Below are 25,393 nucleotides of genomic sequence, written 5' to 3'. Positions count from 1 at the left end.
GACAAATGTTTAGGGAATGTAGGTCTGTCTTCCAACACATGCTGTTGCTGACTCTGAGTTTGTCCCAGTCTGTTCTCATCTTAAGATCAGATCATCTGCAAGTTCAAGAACAGAGACTTGCAGACCAGCCATTCAGGCAGATTGGCTGATGCTAACCTTGTTTTATGTCAAGATGAATGGAGGTTCACCTCCACATGAAGGAATTTAAAAATGTCGAGGCAAACTTAAGCTAAGCTTCTCACTACTCTGAACAGGTCACAGATCAGAAAAGGAAACTGTAAGATAAAGCAATTTTTTTTGGCACAGTGTGCTCTCTGCTTAGTTAGCCACAAGAAGCCAGATCCAAGCTATTAAAAATGGCCTTCAGGACCAGAAATACTGGTTTTTACCAGTTATGAAAGGGTAGGTTGTTTTCCAAGCCCCCAGTAAGTTTCCAAGCTTTGCGTGAATAGAAGAAAAGGATAAAGGTTTACTAAAAAGCATGTTACTACCATGGATGCTTTTACTGTGTAGTGAAATAGATAACATAAGCAATTCAGTTTGAATCATCAATGTACAGTTTCTTCTTTGTATGCCAGGAAGAAAAACCTAACAGTTTTCTGTACAGGAAAAGTTAAAAGATTCATGGTTTAAGGGAGTAACTTAAAAAATTAAGCTTTAATGTAAGTGCTGCAAGAAAAATATAAATCATTGCATTTGGAGGCAAAGCAGACTTTCTAAAGCAATGAGTTAGTTTAATATACAAGAATTTAAAAACAGAAAACAGGACATTGCAGGAAACATTCTGACGGATAAACTTCACATATGTTGATCACTAATGAATTGTTTTGAAAGGGTAGTCACTGGTTCTAGCCAAACTGTTAAAAATAAGAAATAACTGCTTTCAAAACCTTATAACCTAAACATATTTAGATTACTATTAAGTATGTTGTGTTACTGTTTTCCAGAGATAAACATCTCAGCACACATAATCCATGAAGACTACTAAATTTTCCAACAAGTAAGGATTACAGATGAAGCAATTGTTAAAAAATCTTACAATTTATGGGAATATCCCCCTTTACTTAATTAAGATGTTGATGATTAGATTTTTTTTAAAGTTTACCATAAATACTAAAATGAAATAATTTAATAAATTTAAACCCGACAGATCCTTAATCAATATGCCAACTAGACTGTGAAAGAAATGTGTAAAATTGATTTGAAATAATCAAAGTATATTGGGTTTTGTATGATCTCAGTGCTATCTTTCATGAACTTAAAATACTTTTTCTAATTATTTTCCCAATTTTGTCCTAAAAAATAGAGATGGAGAGTCTACGCTTTTTTTTTCTCCTTTTTAAACATCAGTATTCCTTCCTACTCCCCTCGAGCTGTAGTGCTACAGCTTTGAGGTTATGCAGATAATTGCTAATGGATGAGAGTCTGGACATTCTGGAAAGCTTGTGCTAGGACAGATCATTTATATATCGTGAATCTCAACTCCCTCAATCTTCTTTCCATAAAGTATTTAAAGGTCCCCTATTTACTGACCTGCCTTTAGCCAGTTCCAATGTTCACAGGGTGACTGGCTTATAAATATCCTGGCACTACTGAACTCATTGTTAAGTTCGAGTTTGTTTACAGTATAATGTTTGTTTGCAATGTTTAAACTTACAAAAAAGCACCCAATAAAGAGGTAGCTACTACCCTGAGGGGTTTAGCACCTGAGAACTGGAAACTTTTGCATAGAGCTGAGGCTTATATGTTGAGACATGACAATTTTATGACAAGCTGAAAGATTAAAATACTTGGAATTAGATTTTAATTTAAAAAGATATTTTAACATATTATGTTCGAATTAAATCATAAAGCTACAAAGTTTTAGAATCAAATGCATGAGATTCTACAGCGATATTCAGCAGAATTTCTGCAGAAATGCTGGCATTTAGTCTGCCAACATATGCTTGAAGAGTGTAAGAAATCCTTTTTTTTTTTTTTTAAAGATATCGTGAGAAATTTAGAAATTAAATCTAGCCAGAAAAGTCTTTGCTGTAAGCTCCTTTACCCTCCTGGGATGAATAAGAAACTGCAAGGTGCTGTTCAAAGCTCATTAAATGTAACAGATGTTACTAAAACCAAGTAATAAAAAATTTTGATAAGAAAGTCACTCTGACATTTAGTTATGAACTTTCTCATGATAATGTACTCTACAAGTGGACCTAGCATTTTATGAGGGATGTTACTTTGCATTTATGGAAGACCCTTCTGAAAAGTAAGTGAAATGGCACATATCTGTGATGCTGTTTTAATATAACAATTTCTTAATGCATGATGAAATCCAGTTTTTTATAACTTCAAGAACACCGTCGCAATAGAAATTCAGATTCATTATTAATTATTGTGAGACTATAGTTTCATCTTTGGACCTTCCTGTATTTCCAGTGTATTTCAATTATTAATCATTTAGTTTCTCAAATGATTTTCAGAGTAATGCTAATTTTACAACCCAAAAGGCAGATAAATTTATTCGCATAGGCCTCTCTTTCATCAAACATACAATTTACAATAAAGATAGTAGGGACAACACGATCACTGTACTGTAATCCTAAGTGAAAGGCTGTGGAGTGATAGGGATAAAACATTTTCTATTTTAGTCAAAAAATATACTGAAGAAATGGTTAGAAGTAAAGTGTGTTCTCTAGTGAGAACATTGTACTAGTTCCAGAAATGCCAGTGATGTATTTAGAAGTGGATGTCTGCCACGGGATCTTTAAAATATTATTAAAGTGAAAAGAAGTTATAGGAGGTGAGGTGATGTTATTATGGGGTGCTGTCTTCTTAAGATGATAAAAAATAGCAATTAATATGAGCAAATAATATTTTAGATTTTTTTTAAATTTTATTTTTTGTGCAGTCATGGAAAATAAATGTGGAATAAGTAATCACAGGCTAAATGGCTTCAAATGGAAAGGTATAAAAAAGAATATGACGTGTAATTTTAAAAAGGCAAATTTTGACATATGAAGTATGCACAGTGTAGCAAACAGAATTAACAGTTTGGGATAGCAAATTTACTACTTAAAGACTTGACTCTTAAGGAGTTTTGCGATCCCTATGAGCAAAAATGTATCCCAATTCAAAATAAAAAAATGCAAACCCTTTTGTCATAGTTACAAGTAGTTAAATCAACATCACCAGAAGGACTGTTGCATTATACAATTGGTCTGAAAAATACAAGAAAAAATAAACTTAGACGTGGAAATCCATTCCCAGTTCATATTTTTCTTGTTAGTATAATATATAAGCTCTTAAAAGAGGTTTGGTGGTTTGTGGGTTTTTTTGTTCGGTTGGTTAGTTTTTTCATTTTTGTTTTTTCTTTTTCAGATACTCAGAATATAGAATTCAATTTACTCAGTAGCAGCTACTTGGTAATGAAAGCCAAGAAACACAAGCATTGAACAAATAATTCAGTAATTTTCTGTCATACTTTTAAGCCAAATTAATCTAGGGGTTTTGTAAGAACTTTGATATCATGGTTCAGAAATTAGCAATTAATAAATGTATATATTCATAAACCAATACATATATAAATTATTGTCCTCAGATTTGTCCCTGCAAAATATTTTAATTAATTTAAAATAAAATGTGTGGGTGTTAAGAGCACTCATTTGCTATGATTACGGAAACATGGCAAATATTTATATGGATTAAAACTTCCTTAAAATATAAAATTACAATGATTCTTTGTATCAAATGTGTTCAATGCTGTCTTTATCCAATAGATTTTTATGCAATGTCAAGTAATGTTATTAAGACATAAAGGCTGCTAGTTTCTCTGATTTAGTCATTGATAATTTATCAAATCTGTAATTTTGTTTTGTGTTTGGTGATCAGGATTCATGTGATAACTTAACCCATTAAAAGGTATAGCCAAAATATCTTGTTAACCACAAGCTCTCATTATGTAGTAAGAAAAAATGAGCATATGCAACAAAAATGATATGGTTAAGGTAGATGAGATTAACTATTCTGTACAGATTCTTTCAATTAGTCCAGACAGTATTGAAGAGCTGTATATTAGGAGTAGCTATCTAGTCTGGAATTTTCCTTCAAATTTATCTAAATTCTAACACTTTAAATATATTACATTATATTATAGTATCCCATAAAGTGTGTTTAAATTTACTGAAATGTGGACTATATCCTTTCATGAAAATTTTATACACAAATCCAATTTTAAATACACAAATTTTTGAATTAATCCATACCTTATTTATTTTACACTCTTTGCTGAAATCCAAGACTTTTATTTTTTATTCCCCTAATGGTTTGTGAATACAATTAGATATATACAGGTAGTTCTTGTTTTTTAAATGAAGCTTTTTTTTTTCTTTTAAAGAAATCAATTCGCAGTTTTTAGTCCCTGATATTAAAGCCTATAAAGATGCTGCCAAGGATTTGGAATGAACTTGGTAATGAACAATTTTCTTTGACAGTACTTGAATTTTACACTTACATTCATTATCAAATTCCATAGATTAAAATTGCAAATTTAAGTAGATATATCCTGACCTGGAAGAAACAACATGATAGCAAATTTCCAAGGAAAATTTTTGAAGTTCCGTACTTACACATATAACACTGTTCTGGTATCACCAACTTTCCCAGCATCTCCAACAGTAAGAGTATCATAGCCTCTTTCCAGTTCAAACTCTTCAAAAGCAAGCTTTATGACCTATTAAAATTAAATAACTCAGTTACTTCAAAACATACCCACATGCTATCTAACCTGCTCCGTTCTTGAATTATTTGCCTACCATAAATCAAGTCATGAGGCAATAATATTTCAGTTAGACTTTTATTCTTGAAAGATACCTAGAAAGAGCAGAAGTGTAGAAACTTCAGTGTCTTCTAATACTTAGGAGCAAAGTCACTGCCATAATGCTTTAGAGGTATCATATATTAAAGATACCAGTCACCACTAACTGGTGATAATTGTTCATTATTGTAGTGAGAAATCTTTTTTCTCTTTTATAACTGTACTAGCTATATAAAAACTGTATAGCTAGCACTGTAAGTATATTAAAACATTCTTATCTGTTGAATTCTACAATAACAAGGTAACACATATGAACTACCAATTCATAAAAAGATGGAGGAGGCCGATGCACAGAAATTCAAAAGCACAAATTTCCTTGCATAAATTACTAACATTAAGCAGCAATTTCACACAATGTCTAGTCATGAATTTCCAAGAAAATGATAAATTTATCTCTCAGAATTCTTTCAAAAGGTATTTATGAAACTGCAATTTTTTAAGATAAAGTATAAAAATGGACTTAGCTTTGTATAAAAGAACACTTCTAAAACAAGCAATTTTAGAGTTCAGTATTGGTGAGTAGTTGCAGCTGATATATATGTATACATATATCAAGACATTGTACCTTTTTTTAAATTTGATACAAAGTTTTCTGCAAACAACTTGACATGAAAGTGCAGATAGTCAGTGATTTTCCACAAAATTATTCATTTTATCTTTATACTAACTTTTACAGATATTCCTGGGTATGCTTTCAGACAACATCAGCCATTGCATGTAATGCAGTTAATTTTTTTTCCCATTTTGTGGATAAAAACAACATTTGGGTCAGATTTGAGCTTTCAGCACAAGCCTTATTATGCTGCTTTTTTGGCAGCAACACATGAAAAAACTGTTTTCCATCCACTTAAGTTTATTACATTGTGAACATCAAGGCAGAATTCATCTCACTCAAATTTTAGCCCTGTAAAAAGCAGCATCCAAGCTAAGTTACTTGTTTAAATTTTCTCAGTATTAAGAAAGAAAGCCAGCCCATCTCATTTCTGTATTGGAATTGGAAAGCCTAGTACAATGAACTTTAGAGAGGAACTTGCACTACTTGAATAGGTGATCTTTACATTGTACTATGTTGCTTCTGCTTGTAACCCAAAGAAAAGCCAACGGGCAGATAAAATCCACAGCCTTTCCTTCATCCACTAGGTGGGTCACCTAAAAGGAGATCAGGTTGGATCTGCCTTTCCTAAAGCCCTGCTGGCTGGGTCTCATGCCTTGGTTGTCCATTGTTTCAATAATCATAAGAATTTCAGGCAATATGCTGCAGATAAAAGAATATACATTTTCATCTGCTCCTGATGTACCTTCTAGTATTCCTAGATTATATCAGTGGTTAACATGCAAAATTTCATTACTAAAAAAAGACTAATAAAGCTAAAATGAGGGAAAAAAATGTAGAAGCACAAAAGGAGAGCTGTTCCAGGGAAGAAAAATAACTGTAAGACTTTTAATGCAACTATTATTTCATATGGAGAAGGAAACCTGATACAATATTTTGTGAAAATATATGGTAATGTATTATTTAAAAAATACATTTGGTTAGACTGCAAATAACACATTTGGTTAGACTCACAAATTCTTGTACACTACAATTAAAAAAAATATGAATTTTCACCTCTTTAATAATAAAATAAGCTAGGGGGAAAAAAAGCAATTGGATACAAACCATAAATGAAAGTTTTAAGCTTCTGGCTAAGCAGATAGGAAATGTCACAAGAAACATTCCTTTATGGGAGATACATTGTGAAGATATATTACACACTATTAAACAAAATCGTGTTATCTTCTTTTCCATGATAATTGCTATTCTATGCTAACACATAAAATCTTTTGCAAAACCATCAAATGGCTTGAGAGATAAGAGGTCTAACTTAAATTCCTTTAATCTGACTCATAAAAACTAAATTTTACCATGTAAACAGTAAGCACCCAGTCTAATCATTGTTCTTTTCACAGTCAGTGGACAGAAAATGGCACTTTTCTGTCATAAAATCTGAGTTGGAAAGAACCCACAAGGATCATTAAGTCCAGTTCCTGGCCCTGCACAAGAGAGCCCTGAGAGTCACACCGTGTGCCTGATACCATTGCACAAATGCTTCTTGAACTCCTTCAGGCTTTGTCCTGTGACTACTTCCCTGGGGAGCCTGTTCCAGTGCCCAACCACCCTCTGCATGAAAAACCTTTTCCTAATATCCCTTTTCCTAATATCCAACCTAAACCTCCCCTGATACAGCTTCAGGCCATTCCCTCGGGTCCTGTCACTGGTCACCACAGAGAAGAGATCAGTGTCTGCCCCTGTGCTTCCCCTCACAGGGAAGCTGTAACTGCAATGGGGTCTCCCCTCAGTCTCCGCCAGGCTGAACAGCCCAAGTGACCTCAGCCGCTCCTCATACAGCTTCCCCTCAAGGCCCTTCACCATCTTTGCTGCCCTCCTTTGGATGCTCTCCATCTCTAGCTCAATGTCCTTTTTATTTTGCAGTGCCCAAAACACCACCCAGAACTCGAGGTGAGGCTGCCCCAGTGCAGAGCAGATTGGGACAATCTCCTCCCTTGCCCAGCTGGTGCTGCTGTGCCCGATGCCCCCCCGGACACGGTTGACCCTCCTGGCTCCAGGGCACTGCTGACTCATGTTCAACTTGCCATTGACCAGGACCCCCAGGTCCCTTTCCACAGCTCAGTTTCCAGTTTCTCATCTGTACATACAATCAGGATTGCTCCAACTCAGGCAAAGGATCCAGCAACTGCCATTCCTATGGCAAGTTGAACTTCATATGGTTGGTGATTGCCCAATTCTTTAATTTGTCGAGGACTCTCTGCAGGGCCTCTGTGACTTTGAGGAAGTCAACAGCTCCTCCCAGTTTTGTATCGTCTGCAAATCTGCTCAGTATCCCTTCCAGTCCTGCATCCATGTCATTTATCACCATATGGGAGAGAACTGGGCTAAGAATGGAGTCCTGTGCAACTCCACTAGTGACAGGTCCCCAGTCTGATGTCACCCTAGCCACTGTCACCCTTTGTGCCCGACCCATGAGCCAGTTGCTCACCCATCACATGATGTGTTTATCCAGCTGTGTGCTGGACACTGTGTCCAGAGGGATCCTGTGAGAGACAGTATCACAAGATTTACTGAAATCCAAAAAGATCACATCAACTGGCTTCTCTTGATCAACTAGGTGGGTTATCCTATCGTAAAAGGAACTTAAGTATGTCAAGCAGGACTTTCCCCTCATAAAGAACTGCTGGCTGTGACCAATGACTGCATTGTCCTTCAAGATTTTTCAGTGTTTTTCAATAATTCCCAGAATAATCTTCTCCAAAATTTTCCCAAGCACTGAAGTGAGACTGACACAAGTCATATTACCTGTCTTAAGGTGGAGCAAACTTCCATTTAGAATTACTGTTTCTAATGAGTATATGTGAGTTCTGATGACTATGGAAGACTAGTATTTACACATATATATTTTATTAAAATTAGTTTTTCTGTAGATAAAGCTTTGAAACATCAGAAGAATTTTTAAGATTTTTCAGGTGGCAGGGGTTTGTCTGTTGTCTTATTTTTGAGGAAGAATGCAAGACAGTTTTGTATGGATATAGATGTGAATTCAGCATGGGAAAAACTTATGAGGATTTAATAATATCCCAATATACCAAAATAAATCACATATGTGGTTAAACAATATTGATTTATATACCGAGGGAGTAAAAAAGCAGCTCTGAGGTGCTTATCCAGATTCAATTTTGTTTTGCAATCAAAAATTCCAGTAGTACTAATTTGATCATCACCATTTATATATACTTAATATGAACTGATTAAATGAAGACAAGAATTAATTTTCATTTAGAAAAACTGGAAACACAAAAATTGCTTCCAAACATATTATATTTATTTCTGGATGATCAGTTACATTTTTCTTGCAGAAGAATGATCCTATTTGCTTTCTGAAAGATATGAGACAAAATTCCCTTATAAGCAATTCAGAATGATTACTTGTTATTAGATAGACTGTGAAAACAAAAATAAGTTTAAAAATATGAGACACCTAAGGAAGTACCTATATGAAAACTCTGCAAGTGAATTTCTTGTGTTGATTACTTTTTCATTTGAAACATTTTCCTTTGTCCTAGATACTCCCATAGTTTATATTTCTGCTGGCATAATTGCCATTGCAAGTGGTGGATAAAGTCAGCACCAGAGTTGTAGGAAACGCCTGTATGGACATTCTGCCCGGAAGAAGCAATAGGGCACATGGCAATGCTATATCTCTAAAACATCTACTAATAAGACCTATTTTATTATTTTTTATATATCTTATAAATGTATGCATTAAGTAGAGTAAATAGAAAGTAAAATTAAGAGCAGTGAATTTTGTTTTAAGATGCAAGAAGCAATGAGAATTCTACATAAGATATCTGTTATGTTTACAAGCAGATCAAGCAAACAACTTCAAAACAGCATAAATGTACTGGTAGAAATGTGTCTTATTCCCTGCTCCCCCCCAAAAAAAACAAACCAACCCAACCCAAACTGAACAAAAAAAACCAAACCAAAACAAAACAAAAAAACCTCACAACAACAACAACAAAAAAACCCAGCCCAGGGCCCGCTTGAAGGAACATCTCTTAAAGATAAGAAAATGCAGTGAGAATTTGTTGCCTGAGTAAAACCACAGTATCATACATTAAGATCAGGGAAATAGTCCTGAGCATCCATGATTAGAAATTTTAAAATAATAAATAGAAAATCTGTTAGTTCTAAAGGCTTTTTATGAAAGCTGTTTGCAGCTGTCATAGGTTATTCCATCTCATTGACATACTAACTTCAAATGTAACAGTATTTTCCTATTTTGCATCTTCTCCCTGCTGCTGCTATGTAAAAATTGAAAGTAACACGAGCATTCAAAATTTTTTTACTCTGTCATTTCTTTTATGGACATCTCAAAGGGATTTGAAAGCAAAAGAAAGCATTGCTATAGACACAAACATGGAAATACTGCTGTAGTCTTTCAGATTCCTAAATCTTTTTAAAAATTTTTAGAAGAATGGAGATGATTCTTAAAGTTGACATTTAAACCACAGTTTGGAGCATCTATTTCACTTAAAGAACAACAGAATACAGAAGCAATGTCAAAAGATGTTACCAGTATTAGAGAACACATGGAAGAATCCAGTATTCCTTAAAACATGCAAAATTCTGCTCTTGCCCTAGCACACCTGTCCTACAGTGATATCTCCTGAAGTTTTAAGAGCCACTGTAAGTATGGTCAAAATCCAGCAGAAGAGGAAACATAAAAAATCGACTACGAATAGTAATAAAACTAGGTAACTCTAATGCACAAATTTTATGGGTGATTAATTATGAAAGATGCCATAACTTTTTTTTTCATATTCCTTTATAAATCAAGTTATTTATTTTTCCTCAAAGCCCTTAGAAAAGGTAAACCATTTATCCCAGCAGCATTATTCATAATTTGGCATAGGTACAGCTGCAATTAATAAGATGCAAAATGAATAACTCATAACTACCAGGTTAAAATAGGCTCCAACCAGACAAAATAAACTTTATGCCAAATACAAGGGCCTGTCCTGTAAAATTTTAATTCCTCCAGTTTTTGTTGAATGACTGCAAATGTATTGAAAACACTTGGATTATTCTGTTCATTATTTTAAAGAAATGTTGAAGGCTTTTGGTACTACCATTATCCAACAATTGCAGTTACTTAAAAAGCAATTATAAAAAGAAATTTGCTTATTTTTCAATATTGACATAATTTATGTTCCTCATTTTCAGGAATTTATTTTCCTTTTAGCCCCCACTAATGACTTGAAAATTACCCTAATAACCACACCTGGTAGAATTTAAATAAAGATAAGAAGGAAATAACAGTAGTAATATATCATATAATAGTAATAATGTAAAACCAAAAGTGCTGATGCCATTAAAAAAAAAAAAAAAAAAGGAGAAAAAAAAAGTAAAATCACAAAAAATAATAATAATTTAAAAAATCCAACAGTTTGTTTTGTAATGACTATCACCAGGTGACTGCCCCATGCCTGGAACATTCCTCTGGTAAGTAAACACAGGTTGTCTTTTTCTCGACCGCTTGTCTTTCTTTGGATTGCCAGTGATAACAGATAACTTCAAATGTACTTGCCATATCCAACACAGCCCTTCCTCAGCAAGTTAATTAAGGCCAAATAATCTGAGACCTTTAGAAGAAAACAATAAGAACAATCTTAAGAAAAATCAGTTCATTTTTTTTTGTAATAAAAGAAGTGATTTGACATTAATCTTAGAGTACTCCAACAAGGAAGGACTTTCTGATTATGTATATAGATAAAAAGAATTGATATACAGTCCTGGAAGCTAAAACTGTAAAACATAAAGAATTAAGTGCAACAATGAGGGTAATAAAATTCTTGATACTATGAAGTGCCATTTTTAGTGGTAGCTGTTGATTATGTAAATTTGATCTATAACTAATCATGTACTTAAGGAATTTAAATACATCCACAGTAAGGGAATGAGCACATTATTAAGCACAGTTTTGTTTCTTCTGTAGGGGGAGACATAAAAAAAAAATCCCACAATGATGATTTCAGAGTTAAAAAAGCTGCCACAATCTGTTACACAGTCAGAGAAGCAGCTTGTTGCCAAGTTAGATTTTAATCTTCAGCTATAGTGCCTAAACATCATGTTGAATTTCACTTTACCATCTTTACCATTGAAATATTTTCCTTCTTATCTTTTTGGTTTGTTTGACATGTATACAAATATGTTGCCATTTCTAAGTACACAGAATAGTATACAGCATTAAAATTTAAATTTTAATTCAAATACCAAAGCCCAATGAATGTTTCACATTTATGTGAGCCATATTTTTAATGAATTATCAATATACTTGATTTATGTTTGAAAGATAAAATTAAAACAATAAAAAGCAGAAACGCAAGAGGAGATAATTATTCATATGTTCACACTAAAAGTTTGGAATTTATCACTTTTGGACAATTTTAGACAACTCTCTGATTTAGTAGGATGATCTATTTCTCATCTTCTGCCAAAGGAAAATGCCAAATACATGGCTTTCAGTTTTGCTCCTGCTGCTGCTCCAACTGTCAGTTGGAAACAAATATGGAAATATAAGCTTTAAAGAAACACTATGCCATTTTTTTTAACTGAACAATGGAAAAGAAGGCAAAAAACCATGCATCTATTTACTTGCCATTCATGAAAAATAATTCCAATTGTGCTTATTGTATCTTTGAAAATTATTTTCAAAACATTTTAAAGAAATACTTTTAGATTTGTTGTTCAAAACAAGGTCTGAAAATATTTTTATTTAAATTTGAAAATTATAAGCTCCAGCTAGCATTTGTTAAAAACAAAGTACACATAAACTAAGAACACATGAGTTACCAGATAAGAACTCTGACTTAAATAAAAGCTGAGAGTATCACTTATTAAATGAGCACTTTTTTTTTTTGCCTCCGAAATTTAAGCTGGACATACTTGGTTTACCCCATTTGATTGTTGTCTTACTTCCTCAAGTCCTTAAAAACTAGGTTAATTTTATAAAGTGCATATGAAGCTTGATAGAGCACATGAAATAAAGGTCTACATGAAGAAGTGCTTAAATATCAAAGATGCACATCCATCTATACACAAACTATTCTCTAAACAGAGCCCTATGCGGGAATCTGAAGTGTTAAATCTCAGCTCCACTGTTATTGTGTAGTCCTTAAAGCAATCAATTTCAAGTCCTTGAAAATTACTTATTTAACAGCATAATTCCTCAAGACTTTTCTGACATTTTAATTCTTCTTACTTAAACCTCATGTAAATATGAACCATATATGGCAAATATTGAAATTTCAGAAAAATTAAAAAAAAAAATCTAATTAATTCTATGTGTCCCAACTCAAACATCATTGTACAATATTCACTGAGGGAATTCAAACACCTTTGTAATGACATGTGGACCAATGGAATATCCAGGAGATAAAAGTAACAAAATAACAAAGCAGATTTGCATCTGTGACCTTAAACAAAACATTAACTATGGGAAATCAATACGAAGTAAGTAGTTCTAAGTCCAATACTATTTTTTGGTTGAACATGTTGGGTAAATCCTTTATTTCATGCATTCTAACACTATGAAACTTGTTTTAAAGATAATTTCCTGCAGTACTAACCGTCTGTCAACAGTAGCAGAAAGGTCCATAAACACCTGCTTTCTTCGAGAAGTAGAGTACTTGAGCTTGTTGATTTCTTGTTATTACAGCATAATTGTTCCAAGAGCACAAACTATTTCATTTAGAAGGGTGACAGATCTTGCCATCACACTGTATGGTGCAAAAAGGCAATTGAAGTGAATACTGGAAAGTCTCCAGAGGTAAAAGGGAATGCCAAAATATTTATGGAAGGAAATGCCTCAGAAAACTACAATGTGACAGTTAAATTTATTTGCCAGAAGTGTATACAATCTTGGAGTTCAACTACTGTTTAATGCTATTTAAAATAGAAACGGAAAAGGTCTGAGCCATACTGAGCCAAGTTAGAAACTCTGACAAAGCAGATGCTAATGGAAGGTTGTATTTATGGAAATGAATTTTAAGAGGAAAACAAAGCAGTGTGTCAGCATATAGTGTTTCTTTCTTTGGGCTAAATTCAGATGTCCACACTCAGATATTTTCTGTCATATAAGATGTCTTTGCATCTTGTCTGACTTCTAACTGCCTCTCTAGAAGGATATGGATTTTCCTGTGTCATACACGTTAGCCTTGCTTGCAACATCTTGAACACCTGAGCATCTCATACATTAACAGATACTTGAGGATGGACAAATTAATTATATCTTTGGTGTACTGAAGTGTTTGATGTAAAAGAAAAAATGTGCTTCATATAGAAAAACTCTTATTTACAATGTTACAACATATAAATTGCTTATATATACATTTATACACACAAAATTTTTTATATACATGATAAGCATGAGGGAACTATGAATGAATGTATATCCCTGTAATAAAAGTGCAGTAATACTACATAGACATTGCATTGTCAGGACATCAAGGTTTTACATAAATCTGGACAGTTTTTAGATAATATTATACACTACAAAGTTTAAATACATTGAGGTTAACTTTGTTCTGAATAAAAAGATGCAAATAACTTTTCCCTGTGTTAACATTATGAATAACAAGAAGTTATGAATATGAAATTTTGGCATTCATATTAACAGACTAACTTAAATTGACTTTGAAAGTTGCATTCTCTTCTAAGCTTTTCTTGCTACTGTATTTTTAAAATACACAACAACGTCTTGTTGGCCCCAGTGTACTTTTGAAATAAAAACCAAATTGCTTTCTGAATAATGCCCTGTATTATTATCATTATTTTCATAAATTAAAATTCAATTCAACCTGCAGTCTAGGAAGTAATAAGAATCTTAGCATGTGACAACAAGCTTTGTAATTTACAATTACAATTTTTACATGAAAAAATAAAAAGAAAAGGAGCCATAAACTGCAGCTGTGGGAAGGACCCACATTCAAGCAGTTATGAATGACTGCTATCCCAAAAGAGGGACCCTGCAATAGAGCAGGAAACAAGTGTGAAGAAAGAGTGGCAGAGAGGAACTGTTAATGGATTGACTGCAGCCCATATTCCCCACACCCCTTCACCATTCAGTCAGGAAGGATGCAGAAGAGTTTGACTTGAGAAAAAGTTTTTATTGTCATTTCTCACCATCCTACTCTATTTTTAATTGTCTATAAATTAATCTTCCCCAAGCTGAATCTATTTTGCCTAATTTGTGAGCAATCTCCCTGTCCTTACCTTGACACATGAGCTTCTTTATCTTATTTTCTCCCCCCCCGTCCTGATGAGGAGAAGGAGCAAGAAAGCAACTTGGTGGGCACCTGGCAGCCAGGCAAGATCAACGCACCACAACTATATAGGAAAACTGAAACATTAAAATTACTTTTAGTAAAATTACTTATTAAGCTCTTTGCATTCAGCTATAGTGTCAGCGATCTCCGACAAACAGGATGGGGAGCCCAGACAAGCGTTCCAAGAGCTTTTTATTATTTTATTTCAGCATCAGTTCGATCCTCACATGGGGCACCATTATGTCAGTGATCTCTGACAAACAGGATGGGGAGCCCAGACAAGCGTTCCAAGAGTCTTTTATTATTTTATTTCGGCATCAGTCTCACAAGAGATAGTACTAGGCTCACACGTCCGAGACATCCAAATGTTTCCTAGTTGCAAAGCATTCTTAAAAGCTTCTTAGCCAATCAGCATGCTTCTAAAAGTTACAGACAGATGTCTTATCCAACCACAAACAGCGCACATGCAACTGTTAAACACAATGCTCACTTGTTATGCCTTAACATAACAATATACAATATTCCATTATAAGGCTTAAACTTATCTATCTTGTGTTGGGGTCCCTCCCCTGCCATGGAGCCCTGGGAGAGGGGCCCTGAGGGCACAGACACGGGGTTTCCCTGCCCCTGCTCAGCCTCGTTCCCATGGGTTGGTTTGTGTTCCCTGCGCGGGCAGAAGGACCCTTGGTCCCGTGACTGCAACAGTTCCTCAGCAGAGCTCCGGCCATGCGGCTGGAGAAATAAACATCTCTCTGAAACAGCTAGCAAGAATCTATCTGTCCATGCATATTTCCTTTCCACGGGATTCCTGGTTTGATATAGGCGTGTTACAGTATCCGCACTGTAGCAATCTTGCTAAACATATTTTTTACAACTCCAAAATCTAAGCCAAACTTAGAAACCCTAACCATTGTTTTAATGTCCTTAGTGCTGCATAACTGTATCTTCTTCTAGTTTTTCCCAGGCAAAGCTGAATTCTAAGTCCTTTGCTTTATTTTCTGAAGCCTGCTTTTATTTCTCACACCTAAAATCCTTTCCACCTTTTGTGTTTCCCCACTCTATAGTAAATATTAATCTTCTCTTAGTGATCATGGTGAGAAAACAAAATCCTTTCATCCAAAAGTCATAAAAATAATGAGACTGATGACAGCATATACATTTTGAACCTTGTTCAGCAATGCTTCTCATGGTTTAAATTTCCAAAAATAAAAAGCACAACACAAAACCTAATTACATATTTAATCTTTTTGGTAATTAAAGCCTACCTGCCTTGGCTTTAAAATCTAATCTCCCACACCTGAATGTACTTTCTCAAATCCTATGCTTATGTTGAAAATGTCCCTTGGCTCTCAGTGATAATGAATATATTTATTTTCATCCTGTGCCATGAGGTTTATATGTATTACGAGAAAGTGGCAAATATGATTGACTTTAATGATTACAGGCCTGATTCTTTTATAGTCTGCCTTGATTTTATGTCTTTGTTTTTGTAAGCACTTGAGTAGAGCTGTTCTTGACCTGTATTGTTCCTGACCTGAAAAAATATACCAGAATCGGTGAAGATGATCTCCGGTTCCTAGTATCAAAACCATATGGCAATCTGCTCAAATATGCTGGTCATAGTCCCCTGTAAGAACACATTTGGGTGGACATCATTAATTGGCTCTAATTCAAATTATAAATGGGTAAACAGAACAGTTTCTGTCAGTTTGCTTAGACATCATCTGTAATGAATATTTAATGGAGAGATTATGTAAAAACACCATTAAAATGTAAAGAGAATAGTAGTTAAGGATAGGTGCAATTTTCCCTCCGCAGTATTATATGACTTAATTTAAATCAGTGTAAAACGTATAAATAAATTACCCCAGGAAAAAAAAAAAAATTACTCAACAGAAGATTGTGCTATCAATGAAGTAGTAGGAAAAAAAGGGAAGAATATCTTTAAAGATGTATTTCAAAGACTTTTTTTTAAGTTTTAAATATTAATTTGCTTCCAAAGATGTGTGCTCGGTTACTTTCTTGTTGAAATTCTTATTGACATAGAAACATGAAGATATATTGTCTAGAAAATTATATACAATGGAAACCATACTTCAGACAAGCTGGGTCAGTGACCACATAAAGTCACTTTTAAGATACAAGAACAGTTCAAATTTGACTTGCATGTCAATGAAATCTGCAAACCAAAAAGCCCTTGGTGGAGTTATATATTTCCTTTTTCCTTTTTTTAGCTAATTAAAAATCCAGTGTTCTGATGTTCCTGCAATTTCTTCTTTTGTTTCTGTAACAATGTATAAGTACCGCACGCATTTTTTATATTTAACATAAATTCTGACACTGGCATTATATAATTTTATCTCAAAGAGATTAAGAATGAGACTTTGCAATGCAGTTTTGGGGGCTGGGAGAAGCATTTTGATAAATCATGTTCAGGTTTAGTCCTCAAAAAACTGATCTATCTTGAGCAACAATAACAGCATTGTATCAAAGAGCTTGAAAAGACACGATATAACTGTGTCCTAGCACTTTAGAACAAAAGCAAATTACAAAATATCCCTGAAGGCTAAAACTACTTTTTAATATTTGATCAAGAAATGGTATTAAGTCTTTAAAACCTGAAATGAAAATTAAAAACGTATTTTTAGCAAGATAAAACAAAATTTAAAGTGTAATAGATGTTCTTTGACATCTTCAATGCTTAATAACATATTGGTGACCTTTTTTCCCTTAAGACAAGAACATATAGCAACACATGTAATATGGACTTTGTTATCAGGGATAGGATAGGATAGGATAGGATAGGATAGGATAGGATAGGAGTAGGACAGGGGTAGCATAGGATAGTGTAGAATAATAGATAAAGGTAGAATAGATACAGGCAGAATAGAATAGAATAGAATAGAATAGAATAGAATAGAATAGAACAGTTCAGTAGAAAAATACATACAACAATCATCTTGTCCAGCTGCCTGACCACTTCAGGGCTGACCTAAAGTTAACCTACATTATTAAGGGCATTTTTCAAACTGTCTTAACACTGACAGGCTTGGGGCATACACTAGAACCACTCTAAGAAGCTTGTTCCACTGTTCGACCCTCCTCTTGATAAAGAAATGCTTTGTGATGTCCAGTCTAAACCTCCCCTGGCATGGTTTTGAACCATTCCCACAAGTCTTATCCCTGAATACCAGGGAGAAGAGCTCACATCTCCCTCTCCACTTCCCCCCCTGAGGGAAGGACAGTCTTAAATGACTGAAGCAATAATAAAAGATCTATGATGTGAACTGCCCAATTCTGCCATGAATGGAAATTAATAAAAGAACTGTACTTAGGACTCCAGGCACAATTGCTTATGCACCATTAAAGAAAAATATGAAAGGGAAGAGGCTCTGTAATAATGTCAGTAAGGAGATACTTGTTTAACATTACATCAGGTTGCACAAGTGGTTTTATAGTGAAATAGTTGCAGTGATTATGATTTTGAAAATTAGAACTGTAAGATTAATTTGGCTTTTATATGGCTAGGTTTTCTTGTCTCATTAAATATGTATTTTAAGTAAAAACTAAATGAAATTGCTTCAATATGTGAAGCAAAGGGTTGTCTCCACCATATAAACTTTCTTTCTACAAAAATAGTTGAAATGTTCAACAAAACACAGTGATAAAGAGCAAGCCAAAAGACGTTTAGATCTTCTGATGTGTCATTCACATGCTCTCAATTACAAAAGATCTTTCAGTTAGTTATTTCCCTGTCACAAAATGTTTTATATTCATAGTACAAAGAGTTCTATTATTACTTCAGTTACATGAAATCACAGGACTTTACAAAACAAAATTAAGAGCAAAACTATGAACTCAGATGTACCCCAACATACTTAAAATCCAAATAAATAAAGAAATCAGACACAGCCATCTGAGTCTGATAAATCATAAATCATGCAATCATATAGCACCCAAGTTTTGTGCCATGGTGTGTGATATCATGCAAAATTTCAATGATTACATTTTTGTCTTCTCCTCCCCAGTTGATGAAAAAATTTAGACAATTTAAACAATCATGTTTGCCTGTAACAAAACTAGAAAGAAAATCCATCTGCCTGAGTGAGGTTGACTCTGTGGGATCTGCAAATTTTTTGTTCAGAATTTAATGAGATGATGAAAGGAAGTTTTATTACAGCATTGGGGTCCCACCTTCTTCTAATTATTTCAACATCTCACAGGATTTTATGACTGAAATTTGACATGGAGTGCAGCAAGAAGAATGGCAGTTTCCTGCTCTGCTCAGCATGCATCACCTGTTGATGCAAAAACAGATCATCTACATCCTGGAAGAGATTGACACTCAGATGAGCTGAAATAGAAACATGGTTAAATGCATGACAGTCACTTAAAGCACAGATGTTAGAGGCCTGTTAAAACACGCAACTGTAGATGAAAAGACGTAAAGCAGGCATGAATCAAACCCATTGTGGCCATGTAATTGGATTTTGTGTATGAATGTTAAAGCCTTGAAAAACACACACCTGCTCATTCCCACTGAGATCTATGTTCCCTTGGGCAAACTGCCTCAGTGCTCACTTGAGACATGGACACTGAAAGTGTAATATTGGATGCAACAGATTTTCAGATACACTTAGTCAAAAGCAGTTTTGGACTTCAGAATATAACTAACTAGAACCACCAAACACACAACAGTTTTTCCTACCTGTACAAAAAAAAAAAAAAATCCCGCATAGTCAATATACACTAACATGTACATGGTTAAATAATGCATACTGACAAATACGTTTAACAGCTTCACTAGGTTTGGGAGGTTCTTCATTTTTTACAATGCAGTGATCTTTCCAGAATATTTTAGATAGACTCTTTTCTGAGAAGTAAATATTTGCTGTCATCCTTTAGCTATGACATAAAAAACCTTACGCCCATTTAATATATGCTGTGAGACAAGCAAATATTGTTAAGCCAGTCATTTATTTATACTGTGAATTTTTTCTTATATGCATAATAAGTTTAAATATACCTGCATATTAATAAGTCTCAATATGCCCAACCATCACTAGAATGCCCAGTCAGTCTCCGAGAGTAACTGCATTACAAAAGACTTCACTACTGTACCCTGGTTCCCCGCTATCTTGTAACCAGATAGCCCTGTAATGCAGTATTGCCATTCCTAGTAACAAGCACATTTGCACTGAACTTTCAAGACCTCAGGATTGGTGTTTGTTAGGTTTTCCCTGTCTGAACTTTTCTTGTTGGGAGTTGCAGCTTTGTTTTACTTCATTTCTATGACCGTGATTTCTCTTATTGACCAGGTGTCTATGGCTAGTTTAATTTTGTTTATCTTTACAAAGTACAACCATAGCTGTATACAGATATCTATAGCGAGTTGCTATTCCATTAGAATGAGATATTTATGGCTTTTACAAGAGCTATACCCCACAGCTATAAACAACTCACCACAGGTCAAGAAATGTAGCCCTAGAGCTGGACAAAATTGGCTCTAGGGGTAACAGGGAAAAAAACCCATTATCTAATACACATAAAATATACCATATATAGTAAATATTGAGACTTCTGTATGCACTATTCTTTTTAATCTAATAATCAGACATATAGTAATATTTTTTTCATGAATTCAACTGCTGAGATCTCTACTATACTAGCAATTAATTCTTGTCTTTACTTAAACATAGTGTGCTTCCTCTTTGTGAACAAGATTTTGATTTCTTTTTGCTGACTTACATTTTGCAATCACGACATCTAAAACGAACAGTAGATACAGCCTTAGCAAATTAAATTTTACTGTTTGCTTAACCTTTGCTTTCATTTCCATGGTACTGTGATAAATGGTGTTGACTACTTGCATTTCTATAGCAGAACAAGCTTACAATCTTCTGTAAGTATCAATACTTGTAACATTGTGGTACCATCTTTATAGTAATCCCCCTGTTGTCTACATATTTGAAACATAGTTACCGAGTTCATTCTTTAATCTGATGGGAGAAGCTGTAAACTAGCATGCGTCGTCAAAATCTGTCATTTAGTCACAAAACTGTTCTTCCTCTTTCCTGTGTCTTAACAAAGACACAGCTAGTTGTACCTTTTAAAAAGCTTAATCCAAATCAGATGTCAATATGTTCTTGTTCTTTATCATGATATAGATTAAATGTACATGAAGCAGTAGAATTGCACAAGCATAGCTATCACAACATCATCTATTCCATTTTGAGAATCAGAGGACTTAATCTGAATCGTTGTGGCTAGCTATGGCATACCTGAAACCATTTGGAAACAGAAACTAACTTTCAGTATCTGGTTTGTCATTTTATAAACTTACTATCTGAAAATATTAATTTTCCCACTATCAGTATGCGCTACTTAATTTTTTCTTTTATTTGCATACATATATACAGACATATAAACTCATTCTACAGTCATGGTCCTTGATTTGTCTGTATAACTTATTATTTGTATATCAAAATGCATGAAAAGTTGCAAGAAATAAATGGAGGAAAAAATTTTAATTTTTGTTTAAATTGTGACTTAATGCTTTATAATAAAAACTGCCACACCTGCCTATATTATAAATCTATACCATTTGGCAAATTTGGCACTTGTGATAAGCAGGTAATAAAATTCATGATCAAATATTATCTAATGCCATTTATCAGAATAGCCGATTTATCCCAATACAGTTCCTGTTTTTCCAGATGTTGTAAATACAAACAAACAAAAATTTTACTATATTAAAACCAAAGTCCAAAGCCAAATTTTACTTAGTCACTTTGTATTTCATTTGTAATGAATGCACTTTTTAAAAGGCTTATCCGTGCCTCCTCTTTATTCCTTTTAAAAATGGACATTTTAAATAAGTAGTTTACTTATTTTTATTTAATTTGTAAAGACTTTAGGCATTTAAAATATACTTATATCGGGTGCCAAACAACTATTATAAAAAATATTAACATTTCTAAAAGACTTATTGTCTTGGGGTAACCTTATGATGTGTATCCCATATCACTGCCTATGCCCAGAAATTAATTTCTGTGCCTTTCTATGCCTCTAAACTGAGCCTGAGAGGGGGAAGGAAAAAACTGAGCAAAACTTTTTCAAAGCAGTTTGCCGCTTGTTCAAGGTCACACACAGATTTGTTTCCCAGCTGCAGCAGGGGAGGGAGGAAGCACCCGGCTTGCTGCTCCCAGGACAGTTTTTTTTTTGGCCAGTGGTTCAGCTGCTTTGGAGAGAGACTGAGAGTTGAATTTTTCCTTCCCTGGAATTTCAGATTTTCTCCCTTTTCTACCGGACTGCTTGATTGCTTTAACATCAGAGCACATCGGGAGGACTTTCCACCGGGCACAGAGGGCCTGGCCCTGGGCCAAGCCCCAGCTCCGAGGAGACCAAAGGGAGGACTCTGACACTTTCCCAGGTTTTTCCTCCACAGAGAAAGATTTTATTATTTAGCATTATTTTCCTTTCCCGTGTGTTTGTTAAATAAATAGTTTTATCTTCTTCACTTTCCTTTGAGGAAAATTTATTTTTTCCCGAACCTGGTGGGGGAGGGGTGGTTGTGCCTTCTCTCAGAGGATATATTTCTAAATTTGGCCAAACTGGAACACTTATTTTGCCTAATCTGTTTTGTCAGATCTTCAGTTTTCTTTCTCTTTCTCTCCCACCTGTACATTGTTCATGAAACAAAATCATTGGCATTACCATATGTAAACTGGCAATGCCAGTACTGTAAGCTGTATTAGTGAACACAACTAAATGTGAAATGCAGTTTGGTTAAGAAGATACTAGATAAAAAGTTTAAATTATTAAAACATCATTACTTTGTGTTTTAAATCTAGCTGGAGATAGTGTACCCTTATGGTTTCAGTCACAATAGATATCACGTCTGAAGGGGTCCAACTTCTTGATGAGTTAGATTATCTAATGACTGATTACTGGTGATTCTTCAGGAAAAATAAACAAACAAACAAACAAACAAAAAACCAACCAAAAAAACCCCAACCAAACAAAAAAACCAACCAAACAAACAAAAAATCCCCAACCAAACTTAATGACTGTTAGTGGGATTTTTTAATTCTATTTGGAGTTAGTGTTTTTAACTTCAGATTTTAAAAATACATAGAGACTTCAACATTTTTTAAACTGTACGTTAATATTTAAGTTTCTACAGTGGGAGGGTATGTGACTAAACTGTAGACAGGCTTAGAAAGCAAAATGATCTTGAAAAATTGGAGAGACTGCCTTACCAGAAAAAAAAAAGAGTAAAAGAAATGTGTCATTAAATAGGACATTGCATTTTGAAAGGTGCAATGTACTGCTCAGTTACAGAATGAGTGACAGCTAGTCAGGTAACAGCTCTCTAGAAGAGGATTTGGATGTCAAAATAGAGCACTAGCTGAACACAAATCATCAGTCAGCTCTCTGAAAAAGTCAGACATCTTAAAAGAGCATACATCTGTCTGCAACAGATGGGGAGACATTTTTTCTCTTTAATCAACATTTATGAGACCTCAACTGCAAAGCTGTGTCAATTTGACTTGAATATTCAAGAAATATATCAACCAAATAGAAACTGTTTCCTTTAAAAAATATTTATAGTTGATATTATTTGGTTTTCAGAAATATAAGTGAAGTATGAATCATGTAAGTATTCAGCTTGTGTTTCTGCATACAAAAGAAGCATGGCTGTAATGTCAACAATACAATGCTTTTGGACTAAAATGATACATCTGTGAAATTTGTTTTGGAAGGACCGTTATCTTCAGTCCTTGAATAGCTTGGCTAGTAGATATGTGTTCAAAAGTGACAGATTTCAGGAAATATAGAAGTATCATGTAAACCGAAATCTGGCACATCAGGTGATTTTTACTTTTTGTTCCACAGGCACAGGTGACAGGAAACTGAGCACAAAGTACTTTTGGGATAACAAAAAATCTTTCTTTTTTTTTTTTTTTTTTTTTTTTTTTTTTTCTTTTTTATGTTTCAGTTGCTCTGCTCTGCAAAACTTCTACAAGCTGCCTTAATGGCAATGTCCAATATGCTGAATAAGAAAGGTGAAAAGTTAAGACACTAATACACTAATATGAAATCTTTGGCAAAGATTTATGCACAAATTAATCTCTATCCCTTCTCAAACTACAAAATAAAACTGGAGGCAGATGAAAACAATTATTTTCAAAACTGGTCATTCTTAAAACTAAAAATAAGTCAAGTTTATCTCCGAAAGAACAAAACAGAACAGGTGCCTGATTTCTACCAAGCACAACAGAGTTCTGATAAATATGTAGCCTTTGCATCTCAAATCTGAACAAACAAAGACTAAAGAAATGATAAAAATGTATGTCTTATTGGTAGGAGCAAATAACTCTTTATGCACTGATACTCACTAAAAAGACACTAGTAACAAAATAAAGAGTAGATATAGAGAAAATTGTTAATGTTATTTTTGGTTTGGTTCCACAACGCCTGCTCTTTCTGTTTGGTTTCCACTATTATTTGCTTTAACCAAGAGTTCATTTGTGTCTAAAGGAAGAACTTAATACTTGCCAATAAGATGGCCAAGACCTTATTGTGCAGCTCTCATTTCCCTGTTCTTAAGAGACATAAACTGCCAGAAAGACTGAGTGAAATGAAATAAACTATGTTTGATGTCAATTCAAAGTTCAACATTTGCTTTTTCTATCACAGGAAATTTTTACATGTAATAAATTATTCAGGAAACATTTCAAAATGCAGATGTGACATAATAAAGACTTATTCTGTTTATATCCCTGCCCTTTAATCACTTTTTCAAAGAAAAAAACCAAGGTTCTTTATGAATTAGAAATCTAGATAACAATACTAAAAAATAAAGACATTTGAGACTACCCTAATGTTATTAATTCTAAATATGGATCTATAAGGTCGTTTCCAATCTATTTTATTCTCTCTTTATCACTATCAGTGTCTATTTGGTAGACATTTTTATTAGCTAAATAAAAAAAACTTGAATTACATCTCTAGATATACTGTGCCTCCATAAAAAGGTTATAGATAGGTTTAGAGAGTTAGATATATTCTAATGATTTAAATAAAAGCTTTACTGGCATATTAGTTCTTTAGGTGTTTTTCATTTTACTTTGTATGGAAATATATTTTAATCTGGAGACAATCTGGCAGCTGCAATAAGACCAATTTTGTCTTTCTGATACTAATATTCAGGGAGGTTTATTTAAATTAAATATTTTTCCCTAAGGAAAATACATCACAGAAACATATATCACGGATAAAAAAAAGTGTGAAATGATAGAATAAAATATTTCTTAATTTTCCAATATATTCTGTATTATCTAGAAAATTGTATTGCAAGCATATATCAATTTTGTTTCTATTACTACAAACTATCCATTATTATAAAAGACTATTCAGAAGTGCTACAATCAAAACATTTGTTTTAGAATTTTCTTTTTGTCTCTATTTCTGTACAGAATAGCACTTCTCTCTTTTTATTAAAAACATTTTTCATTATGTCATTGCAAAGATAATCTAAAAACCTGAACCAAGGGCAAATATGAATATGTACAAAGTGTCAGAAAATGGCTCATGGAGATTAAGTCTGCCCATTATGGCTCATCAGGGACCTTTGGACTGTGA

The 25,393-nt window shown here is 33.9% G+C and overlaps 1 protein-coding gene across 1 annotated transcript in view; it reads right to left on the bottom strand.

The window, feature by feature from the left end:
• The window catches only part of CSMD1 (CUB and Sushi multiple domains 1), a 1,107,925-nt gene that overhangs the window by 292,146 nt on the left and 790,386 nt on the right, over positions 1–25,393 (bottom strand). Inside the window, exon 11 of the mRNA XM_017739215.1 lies at positions 4,614–4,717. Within this exon, the coding sequence (XP_017594704.1) occupies positions 4,614–4,717 (104 nt within the window). The remainder of the gene's footprint in view (positions 1–4,613; positions 4,718–25,393) is intronic.

This window comes from Corvus brachyrhynchos, unplaced genomic scaffold (assembly GCF_000691975.1).
Source record: "Corvus brachyrhynchos isolate BGI_N302 unplaced genomic scaffold, ASM69197v1 scaffold136, whole genome shotgun sequence".
Taxonomy (NCBI): Eukaryota; Metazoa; Chordata; class Aves; order Passeriformes; family Corvidae; genus Corvus; species Corvus brachyrhynchos.
The sequence above is the reverse complement of the archived record's forward strand: the minus strand, read 5'-3'. Positions and strand labels throughout refer to the sequence as shown.